The 21369-nt window shown below is 43.0% G+C and overlaps 1 protein-coding gene across 1 annotated transcript in view; it reads left to right on the top strand.

Annotated features, from left to right (window-relative positions):
* LOC112117842 (cytosolic phospholipase A2) overlaps positions 1–21369 on the top strand; it is a 140947-nt gene that overhangs the window by 27844 nt on the left and 91734 nt on the right. Inside the window, exons 2-3 of the mRNA XM_026655608.1 lie at positions 4720–4878; positions 11215–11296. Of these exons, the coding sequence (XP_026511393.1) occupies positions 4846–4878; positions 11215–11296 (115 nt within the window). The 5' untranslated portion in view covers positions 4720–4845. The remainder of the gene's footprint in view (positions 1–4719; positions 4879–11214; positions 11297–21369) is intronic.

The raw sequence follows: 21369 nt of genomic DNA on the forward strand, positions 1-21369 counted from the left end.
GTCCTTGAGAAGGGTGGAGCCATCCTGGGAACATAAAGGGGTTGGGCCTTCAGAGATTGGCCCATATATAGCTTTTTTTTTTTTTTTTTTTTGCTTGAAAGAAGCTTCTTATGTCATCCTGTTCTATGAAATTCTGGATCTCAGAGGCCTTCTCTTGACACCACTTATTTTTGATGTCATGTAGCCTCCTTTGGACTTCAGCTTTGAGCAGGTGATAAGCTTCATGTTTTCGTTGCTTTGAGGAATCATTTTGCCAGTTACAGAATGCAGTTCTTTTCTGCTGAATTAATGCTAGGATTTCCTCGTTTTCCTCAAACCGGTCTTGGTGCTGATGAATGGAATGTCCTATCGTTTCAGCACATGCACTGTGAATGGTATTTTTAAGTTGATCCCAGTGCTCTTGAATGTCCATGACATTAACAGGCAAGTTAGAGTTTCTCAGACAGGTATTGCTGGACCATCTGGCAGCTGGCTTGATCCTGAAGCGCTTTGATGTTATACTGATTTCTTAGTCTTTGGGTGTTTGCGGTGTGGTGGAGCAAGCTGCAGATACATGACTGATCTTACTAATCGACGATCTGTCCAACAGTGATCTATACCTCTCATGGCTCTTGTTATATGGACATTGGTGTAATCTCGAGCTCTGACTGTGACATAGTCAGGAAGGTGCCATTGTTTGGACAGAGGATGTATCCATGTGGTCTTAAATTTGTTACTCTGCCTAAAGATGGTATTTGTGATGAGCAGGTCATGCTCCACACATTTGCTAAGGAGAAGAATACCATTGGGGTTTACATGATCCACCCCTTCTTTTGCCTATTTTGCTGCTCCAGGGTTGGGAGTCCCATCTGACTCTGGCATTGAAATCTCCCAGGAGGATAAGTTTGTTTACCTTAAGTGTGGCTGTGAGGACTTCATCAAGAGTGCTATAAAACTGGTCCTTGTCTTCCTTGTCTTGTCATCAAGTGTTGGGGCATATGTGCTGATGGCCATGGCATATTGGTTGTTGCTGAGCTTGTCGAAGAGTCATGAGATGCTTGTTGATCCCCATGGGATGCTCCAAAAGCTGACTGGTGATTTTATTTTTGATGGCAAAGCCAATCCCGTGAATGCATCTCTTTTCAGGTGGCTTTCCTTTTGAAAAGGTGTAGCCACCTCCATCCTCTTTTAATTGGCCCTCATCGGCTCGGCATGTCTCACTAAGAGCTTCAATGTCAATGTTGAGTCTTGCCAGCTTGCTGGCAATTATGGCAGTTCTTCTTTCTGGACATTCACTGTGCTGAGAGTCCATAGGGTGGGGACATTCCAGGTGGCAAAATTCATTCTTATCTTATGTTTCGGCCGCGGAGTTGAGTGATCCCACTGGATGTGGCCATCCAATCGGAAGAGTGTGAGACGGCCTATATTTACAGCACCTTTTCTAGCCCCCTCCCCATTTGGGGTGAGCAGAGGGGATCCTAAAAAGGCCTGCTAAGTCAGTCGCTGCTGCTGAAATGCACTTCTGTCTCATTCAAGCAGAAGATGACTGTCACATGGCTGCTGCCTGCATGCAGATTTGTGACTAAAAACTCCCAGAGATGACTGCTTTTGTCTTCACTGCCACCCATCCGTCACCGCAGGGCTTTGTCGGGTGTGAGCCCTTTGGCACGTGAAATATTGTAACGTGGGGAAACCGGTGCGCAGGCGGTGACCACACAAGACTTGACAGGAGGAAAACCCTGACCCAGTGTCAAGGAGATTCAAGACAACCGGGGTCTCCCTCCTGCTGCAGCCCTCATTCACCTTCACAGCCGTAGAGTACTAAAAGGTTTTCTATATGCGCCTGATCCACCACTGGGTCTTGTGAAATTTGGTTAATCAGTGGTGGTTAATCAGATTAGTCTCAGATGTGCTCATCAAGGGGGACCCTACCTGGCATATGAAAGTTCCAGATGATGTAGCTCTGAGGGTCTTTAGCCCACACAAGCCTCTCCACCACAACAAAGTTGCAGTCCATCAGAGAAGAAGAGTGGATGTATTGAGCATGTGAAAACAGCAGTTTTTCAAAGGCTTACCAGTCAAATTTGAGTGGATTTTAATGAGGACCGCAAAATGCACATCCCTGGGATAAAGGTGATCCCTTTCCAACCTTCAAATTCCTGCTCCAAAGCATGAGGGCACTAGAGATTTTTCAAGGAAAAGGTTGCCACAAGTTTTGACCAGGGGCAAAACTACATATTGTTTCCTAGCGTCGTTCTCAGAAATGACTGAACAGTTTTGGCAGACATTTTTCTAAAACAAGTCAGACTCGGGCAGACACTCAGCACGAAAAATTTCACCCTGAACAGTTAGTTTGGCCAAATTATAAATAATTGATAACGGGGTCTTATAATGGGAAGTGTAAACCAACCTCAATAATATGACGCTACCAGCTCCACCTTTAATATAGCTTTTCCTGTAGGCAAATGGGACTAGCTATACCAGTATAAGATACCTTTATACCATTACAACTGTGCCCATACTAAGGTTGGTACTGGTATGATTGTATTGGTAAAAAATTACACCCTGAATCAACTTAGTAACTCCAGTATAACTTTCAAATGTAGACCAGGCTTTTGACTGAATTGTTATGGGGAGATTTTCAAAGGCATAAAAGACAGGGGTGCCTGGCTTTCATTGAAAGGCAATGGGAGATGGGTGCCTGTGCCTTTGAAAATCTTCTCTTAAGTCTCAAACTTACAGCAGCTTCCTGATTCCAATTTCCTCACTTTAGTACAGTCTTTTTTTGCTGATCCATGTTAACTTGTTGGTAGTTGGCTGCTGTCTCAGAAGGCTGCAAGTTCCCTGTTTTATAGCTCCTAAACTTCCTTTTGGTTAGTTATTGAATACCCTTTATTTTATGCTCTTCCTGAGCTCCTTTGAAATTCACAACATTTCCTTAACTAATTTAGTGAGGCTTAATTTAAAGAGACAGTGAAGTGTTTTACTGCTCCTTTTTGGTAGGACCCAAGGGAAAAATAAACAGACTCTTAGACAGAAATACTGGGCGACACATGTTTCTGATGTAGGTGGGTGCTACTTCAGTTAAATTCTGCCCACTTGTGTGACAGTGACAAATTTGATTGATCTGAATGAAAAAAATGAATTGAATGATCTTTCTACTGCAGTTAATGTAGTCCATATTAAAATAAGGATATGAAAAGATGTATTTGTGCATTGGGGGGGGGGTCTTAGAATTAAACTAAGTATGAATAGATATTTCCTCTCAGTTATAGAGAGATTATTCTTTCCTCTCTCCCAGCGATTGAGCTGCCTCAGCATTAAAAATATGAATGAAATTACATTAACCCCTGCCTTTCTGATTCAGATGACCTTAATTTTTCACACAATGCATTGAATAACTTGTTGCAACAAGTTATTGAGTTTAACAGGAATAAAGAAGGGATTTAACGTTTATATAAACAACAAAAATGTCCAAAATTCTTACAGTAAGTATTAAAGTATATACCAAGAGTTTTGGAAGGGATATAAACTCCTATTCTTCAGGGCTTTTGGCAATCTCTAACTATGGCAATTCCTAAATTCATATTACAGTAGCTTCTTTTTGTTTGGCTCAGTGCTTCTGTATAAAGAATATTTTTTGGGGGGGAGGGGAAGGGTTGTATGGCCCCAATTGACATCCTATTGACTTGAGTAGAGCTCTGCACTAATTGCAATGAAAACAGTTGCTGCTAGTTCATAGTTACAATGGAAATCTTGAAAGGAGCAATATTGTGCCACCCAAGGTAGCTGCTGAATAGCTGCAGTGATCCATTAATTTTTGGTTATTTCTTTTCTCTTTTTAGATGTGGTTATATAAGACCTTGGGAATGTGTGATTTGAGCTGAAGCTTGCCAAAAGCAAAGGTGGTGCTAGAAGCTTGATGGGAACCACTTATTACCTCCAAAGAATTGCAGAATTCTTTGTACTGCAAACATCCAATTGTCCTCCTGGCTACCTCCTAAGCTAGCTCTTCAGCTCCTCCCCACTGCCTGCCTTTTCTGCCCTGCCTCCTCAGGAGGCACAATGCCTCACAGAGCATCCAGAACCACCAGGGGAGTGTGCATGCTTCGCCATCTCATTGAATGGCCAGCTTTGCTCTGCCCTTTTTGGGGCAACTTGTACCTTCTAGTGTGCATGCAGGACACAACCTGGCATTTCCCCCTGTGCGAGGAAAGGCCTGCATATGTCCTTTTTCCACACACTCCTGTGCACCTGCCTAAAGCAAAAACTGGCCTCTAACAAGGAACCAAATGTACACACAGTAGCTACTGAGAATTTGCATTCGAACGTTAAGAAAACTGTTAGCTAAATGATTGAACAGTATCTTAAATAATATTTATACTTAGTATATGTATATGAACATACATAACTGATATATCTAATTGTACTGTACGGTTTCATTAATCTGTAAGGCTGCAAGGACATGAGAAACACTGATACATGACATTCTGGATAACCGCAGCTGAGCAAAACATTCACTTGCATTGAGGTGGGTGGAATCACATGAGAAACGTGGCTAATCAAGGTTATACTGGATTGAAATCTTTATATCCTCAGCTTATCTCAAAATTCAGGTCTTCATTAAAAGTCAGAATTTTGGGAACCCTTTTCAACCTAGGTGGTTACTCTGCTATATTAGAAAATATGTTTTAGAAGGAAAATGTTATTTTTAACCACGGGTCTTTGTCCATTATGCAGTGATGAAAGGAGCTGTGGTATTACGGTCCACTTTGGAAACACGTTGAAGTCTGTCCATTGTGAAATTGGATCCATAAAGAATAAGATCTTTGATTGTGATACCTGCATATAAGATCTGAACCAAAAATGTCTTGTATAGATCCATTTCAACACATTACAGTGAGTACATTTGACTTTCCTATGCATGTTGTATTGTGCATCATCTGTTGCAAGCAGTTACTAGCAATACCTGTATAGTGTTAGTATCATCATGCAACTTGAAAGACTCTCAGTATAGGTTTGGGTTAATTAAGAATAGATTTAGGAGAATTTTATTTAAAATGAAATTTGATAGATATTATTGATGTTTCTGTAAAATTTTCCAAAGCTCCCAAGGATATGTCTACACTGCAGCTGGAGGTGAGCCTCACAGCCTGGGTAGACAGACTAGCACTAGCTTGGCTCAAGCTAGCATGCTAAAAATAGCAGCATGGACATTGCAACACCAGTGAAGGCTTGGCTAGCCACCTGAGCTCGGACCCAGGGGTTGGATGGGTCCAAGCTCAGGTGGCTAGCTGGAGCCTCTGCACCTAACTTGCCTTTGAAAATAGAACTTACGCTCCTACGTCACCTACGCACTTTTCAAATATTACCTTAGACATTACTTGTAAATTATCATAATTTTAATGACTTTTGGATTCAAGACTCATAAACAGTTCAGTCATATGGTGCTTTGATAATTTGATAGTTATATTTCCTCTATTAATAGTCTCATGAATTGATTGTCAGAACTGAGAGCAGAAGCGTTCACCAATTTTCTACAAATGCAACACCAAATGTGTTTAACTTTCTCTTAAAAGTGATTTTTCTCACAATCTTGACTGGCGTGATAAATTGAAAATAATTTAACACCTGAACCAAAGTCTATTGAAGTCAAGGGAAGGCCCTTACTGAATCCTCCAACTTCACCTACAAACTTAGTCTATAAATAACTAAAACTTTGCACATTGAACAATGGAATCACAAATCCCATCTGAACTGGAATCACTAACATAAGCAGGATGTGTTCATAAGATCACATATTGTTCGTAACTCTGGGAAACCTATTACAGCAGGAAAAGCAGTGTGTTCAGAGGTAGTTACCAATATACTTGTCATAATGTTGAACTTCTGAGTTGCTAAAATACAGTACATGTTTCCTTGAAATGATCGCTTATCAACTATGTGGTTTTTTCCCCCTATAGTCACATCCTTTAAATGAGTCTGCAGCCAACGGATGTCAAGCACGTGTTTTATTCATGCTGAAGCTTTGTGAAGGCTGTTGTGATGCCAGTCTCGGGTTGGCAGGCAGCATTATTTAATAGTTTAAAATGGCCTGCCAACTCTGAAGATTGCTGTTTGTAATCGGATGGCTACTATGTATGTGTATCGCTGTCCTCTCCTGGATGGAATGTCAAACCTGCTCAAATATCTGTGATGCAGCTGTTTGAGATATTTGCAACAAAACAAAACATGCCCAATTTAAAGTATCTGAGTAGCTCCTTGAGGTCAGTGGGATTACTCATGTGCTTAAAATTAAGAACATACTTTAGAACTTCTCTGAGCAGCTAAATGAAATATAATCTAATGCCCTGATTCAATGAAGTTTGGTAGGACTGCTGTCATGGGACAGAAATATAATGGGAAAGTGCAGTTTTTAAAATAAAATGTAGTTAAATTTCTCCTCTCCTGTTGAACCATAGTTCATTGTTAATAGGAGTTAAAATGAGACATAATTTTCATGACTTTTTGGTTGAAAAGTGAAATTTCACAGAAAAGCATAATCAAAATCCTGAACTTTAGGGGTAATCTTTTCCTAGTTTTTAAATGTTGTCCCTTTTCTTTTTCATGAAAGCCTCACACATAAATAGAAGGGGAAATTGACTGAGTGAGTTATTGAGTTTACAGGAAGTTAGTGAAACTCACTGCACTGTTAGAAGCACAGAAATTAGGTTACAGGGAGGAAAATTATTTCTCTTTCTCCAGTTATATTGATGTTTAGGTGTTGATTGAAAGAATAATAGGTAAAATATGTACAGCCTTGAGTGTGGATTTTTAAAAAAAGTTTACAGTGTCCCTTTGAAAGAAGGAAATGTACTTTATAAAAGTTGTTTAAACAAAACAATCCTTTTCCTCTCTAGCCCAATTATCTGCTTAAATTTCCTATTTGGTACCAAGGAAGTAAAAATGTTATACAATTGATGCAAGTCAGAATGCTTTGATGTATGTTTTGTGCACGGTTACATCTTGTCTTCAGATTAAATTATGTGATTCAGCATCTCCATGCGTGAATGGTAATGGGCACCTTTTTAAAAAAATATGAAACCATTTGAATTTCTCAACAGGCACAGAAGATTCTTATTCAAAACCAGTTCACTTTACAGAAAAGTTTGAATGAAACTTGAGTGCACTGTTCCGATTCGCAGGATAATGGTAGTAAAGTGAAATGTAATTAAACTAGTTTTTAAAAAAAGGAATAGTGAATAATTGTCACTTACTTGCCTCATATGTAAGAGAGGAACTAGAGTTTTTATTGAGGACAGGAAGACATTAAGATGAGACAGGAAAGGGTAAGCTAGGGGTTGCAAGAAAGGGAGAGGAGTGTGTATGTGTGTGGAATGAGGTGCAAAGAGATGGCTGTGAGTGTACTCATGACAATTCTACGCTTGTATGTACACAGTGTTACCCGCACAATTCTGTTACTCACACACTCAAGGGCACCCACCTTTACCCAGTTCCTAGGGCTCCAGCTGAAAAGCACCTAACTTTATCCCTCTGTGGGCTCTGGGCTTTCTACTCCGTGGGCGCCGGGCAAACACCCTTTCCCTGTGGATTCAGGGCTTAATCTTTTGCAGGTTTACGGGGTCTTTTACCAGTGAAAGAGCCTTACACAGTAATATACTACATAACCTCTATTAATTAACAGTCACCAAAAACAGAATTCACACACTACACATACAGTGCTCACCACTCCCAATAAGACAGATGAACTTTTCTTGATGGCCAATCAGGACCAGGTCCATCTGGGGGACTCCAGTTTCTGCACAGTGTCATTGGCAGAGTGTTGAGGTCTGGCAGCTCTGATCTTTGGGGCTGTGTCCTGAAGTTGGTTCCCAACGAACTTCCTTTTGGACCCCAGTTTATATAGTGAAGTTTGAGTCCTGGTTAGCTGTACCTTAACTGATCATTATACTAATTTTTTTTTTTTAACCAATCCTACCATAGTGTAACAAAATTCTCTAACAACCCTACCCCACCACCTTAATTAATTTACACCTAGCAAAATTAATTATGTAACAGACAAACAATTAAATAACCAGACAGATACCATACAGATAAACAATAGGGAAGTGGGGACCATGATGACAAAACAATAAAGAAACGAGGATTTCACAACCACAACTATTAAGTGATTTCTTGACAGATAGAATGTGATCAAACTAAGTTTTCTTTAGCCACCTTAAGATCTGTTTCTTTATCTGGTGATAGTGGGTGCCATTAGAACAGGGTCTCCTTCTTAACCTGATATTACATTGTTTAAATGTAATTTAGATAGAATGTGAGGATGTGACTTTCTGCCTTTAGTTTATGGCTGCTGTCTCTCCTAATATGGCTGCTACAGCTTAGCCAAAGAACAAAGCCTCAGACCTTACAACAGAGTGGACTGAGCCATCAGAAGGAGAATATTCCTGGCAGAAATTCCTGTGACTCATATAATCCATGCAGGTGGCCTGTATGATTGAGTGATTTCCTCCCTGCTTTTCCACTGGAGAGGTTTAGTTAGTTTTTGCAGGAGAAAGAGGAATTGAGGTAAAATTGTCAAACCCCTAAGTCCCATCTTCAAAAATGTCACTTTTGAACATGGGAATCAGGCTCCTAAATTACTTAATGGCTTTTGATAACTTTATCCTCAGTGTCTAAGGCCCAGGTTTTTAGAGGTATTTAGAAGTTGCTTTGCTCAGTGTTGCAAGGCCTAAGTGACTTATATAGTTAAGTTCCATTTTCAGAAATGACTTAAGCATGTTGGAGACAAGTCCCATTGACTTTCAATGTCCATCCTTCCTCTCTGCTCCTGGGTGTTTGGTTCTCTAGAGTAATGGCCTCCAAAAAGATAAATTTCTCTAGCAGCGGAGATCTGTGGGTGGGTTTATGTATTGTGGGCTGCTGCTTTTAATTATAACCCTATCTTTAAAAGAGCATCCATAAAGAAACACCACATTGTGAAGCAGAGGTTGTTCAGCAGACCTGAGTCCTGTGGAGGTAGAATATACTAATTAACTGTGTTGTAAAGTATCATCAAGAAGCAAACAAAAACTGAGAGGCAGTAATGAAAAGTGTTCCCTGCCCTTCCCCAACTATCTTGTAAAACTGCTCGATTAAGCTGCAAATGTCAAAATGATAAGGAGAAGTTGTTGGTTTTTTTCTTTTTTCTTTTAAGCCTTGGCGCCTGGGAGGCAAAAAGCGCTGGGCATGCTAAAACTTCTAGGGTATGTCTTCACCACAGAGTTAGCCTAAGCTCTTACGTGGGTGTTGCACCAACCCTCTTTTTGTCATCTGAGTTTGGCGTTACTTTCAATCTGGGCTCGCTGGCACGGCGCAACGTGTGGGTTAGAACCTGGGTTCTGCTTTCACTCAGGCTGGTAACCTCACTTTGCAGTGAGGGCATTGGTTAAATCATTCAAGTGCTGCTGGTCCTTCAATGCCCTCCCACAATTCCCTGTGTGCCCAGAAGGACAGACAAGTTTTTCCACAATCCATTGTCAAGGAATCATAGGGCAGCTCAGTTTACTGCTGCAAAGAACTATGGGTTATGCCTCAGAAGCCCTAGTGAGACACATGGAGGAGTGCAGCACTGGTGAGAACACAGTAATTTGGGGATGGCTTTGTGGTTTGGCTTCTTGCACCCAGGCTAGGCTAACTTGGCGGCTGAAACCTGGGTGCTGATCCCCTGGGCCAACTCTGTAGTGAAGACATACTCCTGGAGTCACTCTAAATGCTCTCTCATGTTTTGTCATTACGGTCTGGCAATACGTTGTGCAAAGCTTCATACTGCTGACTGCTAGGAGGAGCATGTGTTGAGATTGGCTACTGAGTTTTTGTCTGACTCACGGTTACTTAGTTGTTTGCTAGTCAGCTTTGCCGTCTGAAAGTCACTGTCTTAAGAAATCAATGCAGAGAATTAATGATAGCGCTTACAGGGACTGTCATTTATCATAAGTTTGTATAGTGCCTAGCACAATGGGGCCCAACCTTATTGTGGTCTTTAAACACTACTACCATATAAATGTAAAATAATAATGCAGTATACAGTATTCCATCAGTAGTGCTCAATGCACCTCACAAAGGTGGCTACATAGCTTTCCCTCTGTAAAACAGGAATAATGATAAGTCACAGGCATATGTAAGTGATTTATATGAGGTCACACTGGAGTCCGTGACAGAGCCAGGAACAGAACTTGGGTCTCCCAACACCCAGACCTGTGCTTTGTTGCCCATATGCGATGTGTATGGGCTATAAATTATTTAGGTCAGGGGCCATGCATTCTATGTTCTCTACATTGTCATACACAATGACAATGCTCATAAAATATGGAACGAGCTTTCAGTGCCACAGTATAACAGGGATGGGCAAATTGGAGGGCTAGATGGATGAAATAAGAACAGACCTGAACCAGATTTTGAGGTTCAGCAAAATTAAGGCTGTCGCTTTTTTCCTCCTATTTTCATGTCTCTAGACTTCCTGGTTCCATTCAGGCACTATGGCACTGGGAGTGCTGACATACCATGAGGTTTCTCTTGAAGTTTCAGAGTCTGATAGAAAACAGGAAGTCCCTGAGATTGCATGAGATTCTAACTTCTGGAAGCATAACTGAATTGGTGAACTTTCGTGTTCACTCTTCACTGTTACTCTGCTAGGGTCTCTTTATGCTCTGAATTTTGATACATACGGGACAGATACACTCTGTATGCATAACTATACGCATACAGTATATGCACAATATACATATATATTCAGCAACATTATTTAGGTATAATTGTATCATTTTTATTGTTGAAAGGGAGTTAAAACACAAACTAAAATAATACATCTTGCAAAATAGCTTTTCACTTCTTGGTAAGCTGTCATTGACTAATTAAATGCCTCATAGCAGGTACCAAGCTTGGAGAGGAGGAGTGTTATTAATTGAAACTAAAATTTAAAAAAAAGTGTGGGAGGAAAAACATGTTGTTGTGTAGGAGTGGCTGAAGGAACATCAGGCTACATGTAATGCATTGTCTTAACTTTCAGTAAAGCTACAAGAAATTAAAGGGTGCACATCAGCTGTAAGATGTTCTTTCCTGTATGCATTTCTCTTACATTTTGAATAGGGGATTTTTCTTTTTGCTGCTCCTTGGACAAATGAAAGCTATTTTGACAATTTATTTCTGTTTTTGGAGTTTTATTTCCTGTTTAACCACATGCCATTTGATTTCCAGGTGGAACACCAGTATTCGCACAAATTAACTGTGACGGTATTGAAAGCCACAAATGTTACGAAAGGGGCTTTCGGTGATATGCGTGAGTATCACTGTTATTGATTCACCAATCTTCATTTCTCACCTATTCAGTTGTTTCTTCTCACAATGTGGGAGCGTTCTAAGCTTGTCATGTATTCGCAGTACCATTGGTGCTTTCTCTCTAGTTTTGCTAATGCCCAGGAATTGCTGTTTAAACATATTTGCTTTGTCATTGCTCACTCATATTAGTTCACATAGCACTTTTGCCTCTTCTCCCACATTTGACCCAAAAAAAGATGAATGAATGAGTTGTATGCTGCTAGCAGCACCTAGAATAAGTCAGAGGCTGAGTCGGAAGTGAGTTCTCAGTGTAAGGAAACTGGGGGTGGTTGTGTCTTCAAAAGGTTGTGGTTTGGTGAAAGACCAAAAAAAAAAAAGAGAGAGAGGAAAAACCCAGAACCCTGCTGATTCAGCACAGAGCAATAAAGCAGCTTTCACTATGAAGAATATATATATGGCAACAACATTATTGCTGCTTACTCTGTGCCTGTGTTTCTACAGACACAGTTGCAGAACAGGAAGCCACTAGGAAGGATGACCTATGAAAAACATCAGCAGTTTTAAGAAAATATCTGCTTATTCCAAAGACGGGTGTCAGCTTCTCATGTTTTTGCTTCTTTGGCTATGACTGTGCTATTATCAGGTCATCTCTCCCTTCACTTGCTGTTCCCTGAAGATCACCATAGGGGTCACTGCTTGGACTGATACTGCAGACTACAGCAGGGACGGGCAAACTTTTTGGCCTGAGGGTTGCATTGGGTTTCATAAATTTGTATGGAGGGCCAGTTAGGGGAGGGAGTTGTGGCCTGGCCCTGCCTCCTATCTGCTCCCCTCCCCCCCGGGACTCCTGCCCCATCCAACTGCCCCTGTTCCCTGACAGCCCCTTTGGGACCCCTGCCCCTGCCGCCCCATCCCTTCTCCCTCTTCCCTGACTGCTCCCCCGGGACCACTGCCCCCATTCAACCCCCTGTTTCCCCCCCCCAACCACCCTGACTCCTATCCACACCCCCACCTCCTGACGACCACCACCCCGAACTCCCCTGCCCTCTATCCAGCTCCCCCTGCTCCGTGCCCCCTTACTGCGCTGTCTGGAGCACCGGTGGCTGGCGGTGCTATAGCCACGCCGCCCGGCTGGAGCCATGCCACGCCGCCGCCACCACCACGCAGCATAAAGCACCGCGTCAGGCTGGGCTCTGCAGCTGTGCCGCCCCAGGAGCTCACAGCCCCACTGTCCAGAGCATTGCGCCGGCAGCGGAGCGAGCGACGTGAGGCTGCAGGGGAGGAGGGACAGTAGGGGAAGGGCTGGGGGCTAGTCTCCCGGGCCAGATGTGGCCTGCGGGCCATAGTTTGCCCACTTCTGGACTACAGGAAGGACTGTGGACCCTGGGTTGCTCCTCTGCAGTGGGTTTTTGTTAAAGCTGCTGTCCCTTCCCCCGCACACTCTAGTAAATCCGCCTCATGTTATATTGGAGCTAGTGCAAGGCTTCTCTGCAGTCTGTCTCCTTGTGCAGTGGAACCTTGGCAGTCCCTCTGCATTTGGAGTCTTCCTGACAGTGTTTTATGCCCTGTTGTTATAAGTGACACTTAAGATCACAATAACTGAAAGGAATTAGAGAGTAAATATCTGCCACCATTTCTCATTTACTTTTACTTTTTTACCTCCCTCCCCCCCAGTCAGCAGCCTTTTGTTTCCCTGTTTTCCCTGTATATTCAGTCAGTCTCTCTAGTATGTGTGGGTCTTTCACACTGTAACAAAGGACATTTGCAAAACAGTAGGAAAAAGTGATTGATAAACCACTCAGGTTCCAGTGTTAATAAATATTAATAAGTTGTATTAATTATTTGTTCTGTGGTAGCAGCACCACATGAGGATTTGGGCCCCTGGTGCTAGGCCCCAAACACATCTTACTTTTTGAAAAGAACTACATTTCAGGTTGATTGGGCTCCTTAAATTGGCTCACCTTGTCAGACCTTGCATTCCACTCAACAGTATTTCTCTGTTTAGATATTTGTCTCTAATGCAAAATTTTTGAATGCTCCATCTGATCAATCCCCAATTTTCAGGGAATGTGCTAGGCATCAGTGAGCAGAATCCTATTGATGTTGGTGAAAAATGGGGGAAATACCTGGGACATCTGACATCTGGTTAGCAGACCAAGCATCTTCAGCCACCTCTGTAATTGTCTATAGATGAAAGGACAGCATGATAGAAGCCATTAAGAGATTCCAGTATAAGACCACTTCCCAAGACCACTTGCCAATACAGTTTAAAACTGCTGACACCCTGAAATAGAAATAAGAGAATAAGAATGGTGGGGGGGATGGGGGATGATGGGGGTGCACCCTGAGCCCCTGGTATGAGGAGAGAATAGGGGACCCAGATATAGGGAGGAATAGAGGGGATCACAAAGTCCTGGGCTTGGAGGGGTGAATGGGTGACTCCTGGCATAGGAGGGAAGAGGGAATAGGAGGGCACATAGATTCCCTGGCATGGGGAGGAATGGGGGGCACTTAAAGTCTCTGGCAGGTGGGAGAGTGAGGTATCTTGGTATGAGGGGAAGAGGAGATAAAGGGGGATAGGAGGGTCTTGGAGAGGAAGGTGGGAAATGGGGGTACACACAGGCACTGGAATGGGGGGAGAATGTGGGATCCTGGTGTGGGGTGCGAGAGGGGCAATAGAGGGTGTGATAGGATCCCCCCGGGGGTGAAGCCTGGAACTGTGGGACCGCTGTGCCCCCTGAACTCTCTCCAGCCTGGGCTGTCTATCACAATGCTTTGCTAGTGACCAGCAGCAAACCCCTCCAGGCGCTGTTATCACTCAGCACAACAGAATGTGGAGCCCCATACCCAGCTAGATTGCATGAATGCTCAAAGAGCCACTCATGAATCACACCGAGGAAAGGCACCAGAGTCAAATCCTCCCAGCACTGTACCTCAGGAATATACTGTCTTGCACTGCTCAAAATTAGCAATGTAGATATATTAATCAGTTCATTAAATGGACATACACCAGCCTTTGTCAAACTTGAGCAGATTTGCCACTCACTTCATACAAACTCACTGGTAAAGATAAACAGTAAAACAAATTTATTGACTATAAAAGGTAGATTCTAAGTCAGTGGTGGGCAACCTGCGGCCTATGGGCGGCACACGGCCCGTCAGGGTAATCCGCTGGTGGGCCACAAGACTGTTTACATTGACTGTCCGCAGGCATGGCCGCCTGCAGCTCCCAGTGGCTGTGGTTTGCCATTCCCAGCTAATGGGAGTTGTGGGAAGTGGCGACCAGCATGTCCCTGTGGCCCATGCCATTTCCTGCAGCTCCCATTGGTCAGGAACGGCCGCTGGGAGCTGCGAGTGGCTGTGCCTGTGGACAGTCAATGTAAACAAACTGTCTCATGGCCTGCCAGTGAATTACCCTGATGGGCCGCAGGTTGCCCACCACTGTTTTAAGTGACTTTTTGCCTACCGTTTGATATCAGAGTTAGTTACCAAAAGAAATAAAATATAAGCAAGCAGTCTAAACTCTCAACACTATTAGATTGGGCAACAACTAGATTAAGCAGTTTTTCTCACCCCATTGGATATTGCAGTCCTTATTATACAGATTTCACCCTTGAAATGTGGGCCAATCTCCTCTGTTGGAGTCTTTTCTTCTGAGTGTCTTAATTGCTTGCAGCATAGGTGGGGGCAGGAGAAGGGGCCAACCATATGGCTACTCTGTTTTATACCCTCAGTCCATGTGCTTGGAAAACACAAGTCCAGGCATGTCTGGGGCAATGCTGAGTCTTCCAGCAAGGTTGAGCAATTCCCCTGGTGTGGACTCATGCAGGTGAGTCATTGCATTGTAGCTACCTTGCTGGACAATGGTTGTTGATGTGTTGATTGATATCCTGCCCAGGTGTTGGTTACTTTCCTTGCTGTTGCCTCTGGGAAGCTAATATCTGGCTGATTCCCCAACTTACAGCATGTTTTAGTGACCACCATACAACACAATTCTCATAACTTCATATGCATTAATGATTATATATATATATATATTTTATATATATAAAAATATGGATAGAGAAATGACTTTCAGCAGATCATAAACTTTCCCCTGATGCATTACAATGCATGCTTTATATGGAAGATCAGGATCATATAAAAATGAGGAATATGGGGTTCCAGGACGCTCCCCCAAACGATAGAATGTCACAGGGGGCATTAAAGGGGATGCACACGGAGCTTATGGGGAGGGGGGGATGGAGGATGCAAAGAGCCTCTGGTGTCTGCTGTGAGCTCAGCCTACAGAAACAATTAAGTGTGCAGTATACTTTCCTATTCTTCCTCCACAGTAATGTGCCCTGGGGTATAGGGAAGTTCATACACACTGACACATTTTTTTAAAAGATGATTAGGAAGGCTTTGAGCAAATGTTCAAATGTGGCTCTTCCACACTGTTTGAGAAACTCTTTGAAATAAGACAGAAGTGTGTGTGTGTGTGGGGGGGGAATTGAGAATTATTTCTAGACTTTACTACTTTACAGCAGCCACAAGAATCAATGTGTACTGCCATCTGCCATGATCCATGCTTTTGTAACCTTGATCCATGTCAGTCTCTTATTAGTAATCTGGTGTGTCACACCTGTTCTACGTCTCTTGTATATGAAGCTTAGTTTAAATGTTTCATGACATGTAGCAACCTGGAAGCTATTGTGCCCTACTTGTTAACCAGGGACACCTGCCTGTTACCTAGCTGAGGGCTGTATTAGCAATTATGCCAGGAGCACAAGAGCTGCACTGTCAATAGCTTCTATAAAACGAACAGGATTTAGATGCCTGCAATTTGAATAATGGTGGAGCATTGCATGTATTTTCCTTACATGGTGTCTTTGTATAAAAGAAGGTGAGTAGAGGATCACACGGCAGAGCTGTCTGAGTGGCATCTAATCAATCTTGCAATAAAGCATGGGATAACTGTTCTGAAAACCTAGGTTAATGGGCGTATGAGCTGAAAGAAGTCCTTGAAGATGTTTCTGAATTTTTTTTCAGTTATTATTGGTGGCAATATTAAGCCTGCAGTCAGATTTATTGTTGAAGCAATGTTTCAAGTAGAAAGCTTTTGTTTTTGTTTTTTGTTGTTGCTTGTCATAGACTGAAGTAGTGTTTCCTGTCAGTTTTTGTATTAGATTTGTGTAAGCATAGTGTACAGTTGGAGTTAGTTTAACCATTTTATAGAGCTCCATTTTTTTTTTCCACAAGGAGTTTTCTGTCTACTTTGATGAACAGATGGACCAGGATAAGGCCTGGTCTGCCTGGCATCATGCAGGAGTGTCAGTGCAGAAGATTAGAAATGCACCATTTTCTCTGCTTGAACTTTGTCTCTGTTTTTAGTATGATCTCAGATGTATTTATGGAGCTGTACTTGAGTATTTGAGATTTGGATCTTTGCCTCTCATGACTGGTAAAGATCTATGGGGCGGTCTCATGCCTGTTATTAAAAAGAAGTGTTAACACTTCCCATGTGAAGGAATGATGGAAGCCACACTTAAATACACCTCAGCTCAAGAAACTAACACTTGGTGTCAACTTCAACAGTTGGTGTAGGTTATTGAGAAGAGGCTGTTTGAGCAACACCAGGTACATCTTTACCTCATGAACATCCTTCATCCTTGCTAGCCTGGTTCAGGCATGGGTGTAGTGTGGAGACAATATTGTTGCCATGCCACAATCTCCTTGTGATGGTGGAGGAAGGCAAAATGTGTCTACTGCTTTTGTTGGATCTTTTGGCATCTATTGATGCCATTGCATTGAGGCTGTGTTGAATCACCTACAGGATGACCCATCGTGGTGTGTTCTCTCCTCTTGGAGAGGTCCCAAAGGGTGGTAATGAGTATTTACTCTGTTTCCCAAGGACTGTTGCATGCTGGGTTCTTCAGAGCTTCATCTTGTCCTCCCAGCTGCCCAAAATGTATGGGTGGCTGACATGTTTAGGTCACTAGTGTCACCAATGTGTGCATAACACTTAGATCTCATTTTACAGTGGTATCTGTGCTTTCCAAGGAACTGACCGAAGTTAGGGAATAGTTCTGACAGCTCTGGTTAGATCTCAGTCCATATAAGACTGGGAAGATGCTCATAGTATGATGATGCATCTACAGGAATTAACAGGGGCTGTGATATGTCTGACCTTTGCCAGGTCAAGTCTCAGTCTTGGGGTCATAAACAGAACTACCCCTGGATTGTCAGGTGAGAACTGTGGCACCTGGTGGCTTTTTCCATCTACTGATGACTTGGAGGTAGTGACCTATTTTCCCAATGGATATTTTTGCCACAGTGATCCACACTTTTGTGATCTCCAAACTAGCTTAATGAAATGTGCTGGGCTTGGGGCTATGTTTAAGATTACTTCACCTAGTGCAGAATATAGCAGTTCATTTCTTGAAAGGCATTAGCTCTTATATGTACATAATAAGTGTGATCTCTGTCCTGCACTGAGTTGTTCCCTTCTGTTCACACAGAATGGTTCTCAACAGAGAGATTGTCCCCCCCGTCCTAGTTCTTGTTATAAGAATTAGTATCTCATGAGCCATGTTTGCTTTCAGTTTTGGGTTTACAGAGCCAGGAAGGACTTTTTTTAGCAGTTGTTTGTGTACTAACTAGCGCATCCTACAGCTTTTGAATTGGTGGTTTCTGTAGGCATCTTTACTGAACAAACATTTAGCAATGGTCCCCACATACTGAACTGTCTGACTGGTGGCATATAGTGAACTTATAGAATCATAGACGTATAGGGCTGGAAGGGACCACGAGAAGTCAAAAGTCCAGTCCCCTGCGCTGAGACAGGACCAAGTGAAACTAGACCATCCCTGACCGATGTTTGTCCAACCTGTTCTTAAAAATCTCTGACGGGGATTCCACAACCTCCATTGGAAGCCTATACCAGTGCTTATCTATCCTTATAGTTAGAAAGCTTTCCCACTATCTAACCTAAATGTCCCTCGCTACAGATTAAGCCCATTACAACTTGTCCTACCTTCAGTGGACATGTAGAACAAGGGATCACTGTCCTCTTTATAACAGCCCTTAACATATCTGAAGACTGCTATCAGGTCTCCTCTCAGTCGTCTTTTCTCAAGAATGCTCAGTTTTTTTAACCTGTCTTCATAGGTCACGTTTTCTAAACCTTTTAAAATTTGTGTTGCTCTTCTCTGGACTCTTTCCAATTTGTCCACATCTCTGCTAAAGTGTGGCACTCAGACTGGACACACTACAACAGTTGAGGCCTCATGAGTGCCAAGTAGAATCGGCCAATTGCCTCCTATGTCTTACATATGACACACCTATTAATAGACTCCAGAATATTAGCCTTTTTCACAATTGCATCACATAATTGACCTGTAGCAATACACAAGCTCTTAGGCTATACCTGTAGTGTGGCAAGGAGAAAAAAATTCAGAAAATAAGCAGGAAAAATGTGCAGGAGGTGTGGAAGAGGAAACCTGGCTACCTCTACTCCTTTTCCATGTGTCGGTTGCTGGGATGTCGCCTGTGTCCACAACACCATTCTGCATGAAGAGGTGTGTTGCCATTAGTGGAAGTCAGGATGCAACCAAACTGTGAGTGCCCTCAGAGTCAAATTGCTGGAGAGGCTGAGAGACATGTGGAGGGGCAGCTTTCTGCACAGAATATCTCAGCATCTGCAGTGCTTGGTTAGGATTTTAAAATTTTCAGCTCCTAAGCTTTCTATAGGTCCTATGGTTTGCAACCTCTTCTGGCCTTCCTACAAAAGGGGAGCCTGTAGTGTTTATCTCTGTTCCTTCAGGCTGATATTCTTTTCCAGTAAGATTTTCCCTTTCCAGATTTTGACATGGCAGAAGTGGAAGGTATAAATTATGTTTCTTACATTCACCTGGCATTCAAAATTATGTAGCAAAATAAATTAGCTGGATGACTTCTCTTTTAATAATCAGTAATCTTGCTTAAGCTGAGAGTGAATTTATTTGTAACTTTTATTTGCAATCAAATTTTCATCTTACGATGATGACTTTTATCAGAAGGATCACAAACTGTTTCACAAACAACTTTGCCTTTCTAAGGAAATGTGCAGTTTAAAAATAAAATAAAATAATCAGCGAGTGGTTTAGAAAGAGAACATGCTCTTACTGTATGGACCTGAAGCAGAACCTGAATTTTGAAGAGGTATTTGGGTCTGGATGTAATGGAAATCTCATGGAAATGGTCCAATAACTTGCCTGTAGGCAGCACTATAATATAATGAGAACAACTCATGAGATTTCAGTTCCGTCAACTCCAAACCTATCCATGATTTGGTTACAAATCCAAACTCCATCCTATCCCTCATCAGGGATTCTGATTACCACTTTCTTGGCCCATCACTTGTTGCAAGAGTAGCTGGGAAGCTACTCTTGTTGCATTGAAAAGGGTATGAAAATGATCCGGGAAAAAAATTGCCATTTCCCTTGACAAACATCTTTTGATGGCAAAATTGCTGTTTTCTGCCTTTACATTTAGACAAAGAAGAAAAATGGAGGCAAGAGTGATTATTTAAAAAAAATATTGGTGAAAACTTGATTTTTTTCACCCCAGTTGAAGCATCTTGTGTATATCTCTCTATCACTGGTTTGCAGCATGTCATATTTGGTAGAAGGGAGACCAATTCAGCTCAGAGAGCAGCTTCTGAAAATAAATAGGATGTGTGCTACATTAGGGTTACCATACGTCCGGATTTTCCTGGACATGTCCGGCTTTTTGGGACTCAAATCCCCGTCCGGGGGGAAATCCCCAAAAGCCGAACATGTCTAGGAAAATCCGGCGGCCGCTGGGTGCTGGGCGGCCGCTGGGTGCTGGGCGGCCGCTGGGTGCTGGGTGGCCGCTGGGTATGCTGGCCCGGGGGTACCCGGCCGGGGGCTGGCCCGGGGCCAGCACCCCAGGGCCCGAGCCGAGCCAGGCTGGAGACGCCGGGGCCGGCCGCTGGAGGGGACCAGACTGGGCCGCGCCTCCTCCCCCCAGCTTGCCTGCTTCCTGTTTCAGGCTTCCAGCGAATCAAATGTTCGCGGGAAGCAGGGGAGGGGGTGGAGTTGGGGCGGGGACTTTGGGGAAGGGGTGGAGTTGGGGCGGGGGCGTGGGCGGGGCTGGGCCGGGGCCCCGTGGAGTGTCCTCTTTTTGGACACTCAAAATATGGTAACCCTAGCTACATTATCCCTCTGACTGCTGGTTTTATTCTGATGGGGGGGGGGGAGAAACCTCAGTTAACCCACAGCAACATCTCTACAGGGAGAAATAATTGTACAGTGTATTAGTAAAAAAGCAACACTCTGGCAAAAGTATCCTAAAGATAGAGGGCTGACAACTCTAATTGACTTCAGCTAGTGTTGTGTGTATGAGAGTATTGAGAGCTAGGGAGTCTGTTTCCTTTGGGCTAGACTGTGCAACACTTATTCAGACTACTGAGTGTTTACTCATATGAGTAGTCCTACTGACCGTTATGGAACTATTTGTGTGAGTAATCCTTCACCAATCTGAGTAAAGATGGTACAATGCCTGAACTAATCACGTGTAGTGCCCCCTCTCCACCTGGTTACCTTCTTTAATGCCAATCTGCTTACAGGTTTTGATGGACAGGCCTGGGTTCTTCTGGATCCCGCCACCCACTCAGCAGGGTGTATCATCTGTATTTTTTTCTATGAATTTATTTGGCGGTACCTCCACCCCCCCTTTGCTCCTTCCTGGTAGGGTTACCAGGGCAACTTGGGAGGAAAATTCTAACCACAGGGTAATCCCCAGTTACCAGATAGTTGAAGACTGCCAAGAAATAACACAAACAAATACAATATATTCAACACAATTATATTAAACAGGAGACAAATATAACATAACAGGGTAAAACACTATTGTTAGGTACACCGGTGCCCATGCTGATAATACCCGGGACTTTCCCCAGTTACGTGACCTGATGTACCAAATGTAAGATTAGTGTCCCATTGGTACACGTACTTTGTTGGGACCCTTGATGACCTATAACCACTGTGACAGACCCAGACCAGTGGGGTACAGGAGTCTGGTAGAGGGCAA

Source organism: Terrapene carolina, unplaced genomic scaffold (genome assembly GCF_002925995.2).
Source record: "Terrapene carolina triunguis isolate 2854851 unplaced genomic scaffold, T_m_triunguis-2.0 Scaffold210, whole genome shotgun sequence".
NCBI classification, from domain to species: domain Eukaryota; kingdom Metazoa; phylum Chordata; order Testudines; family Emydidae; genus Terrapene; species Terrapene triunguis.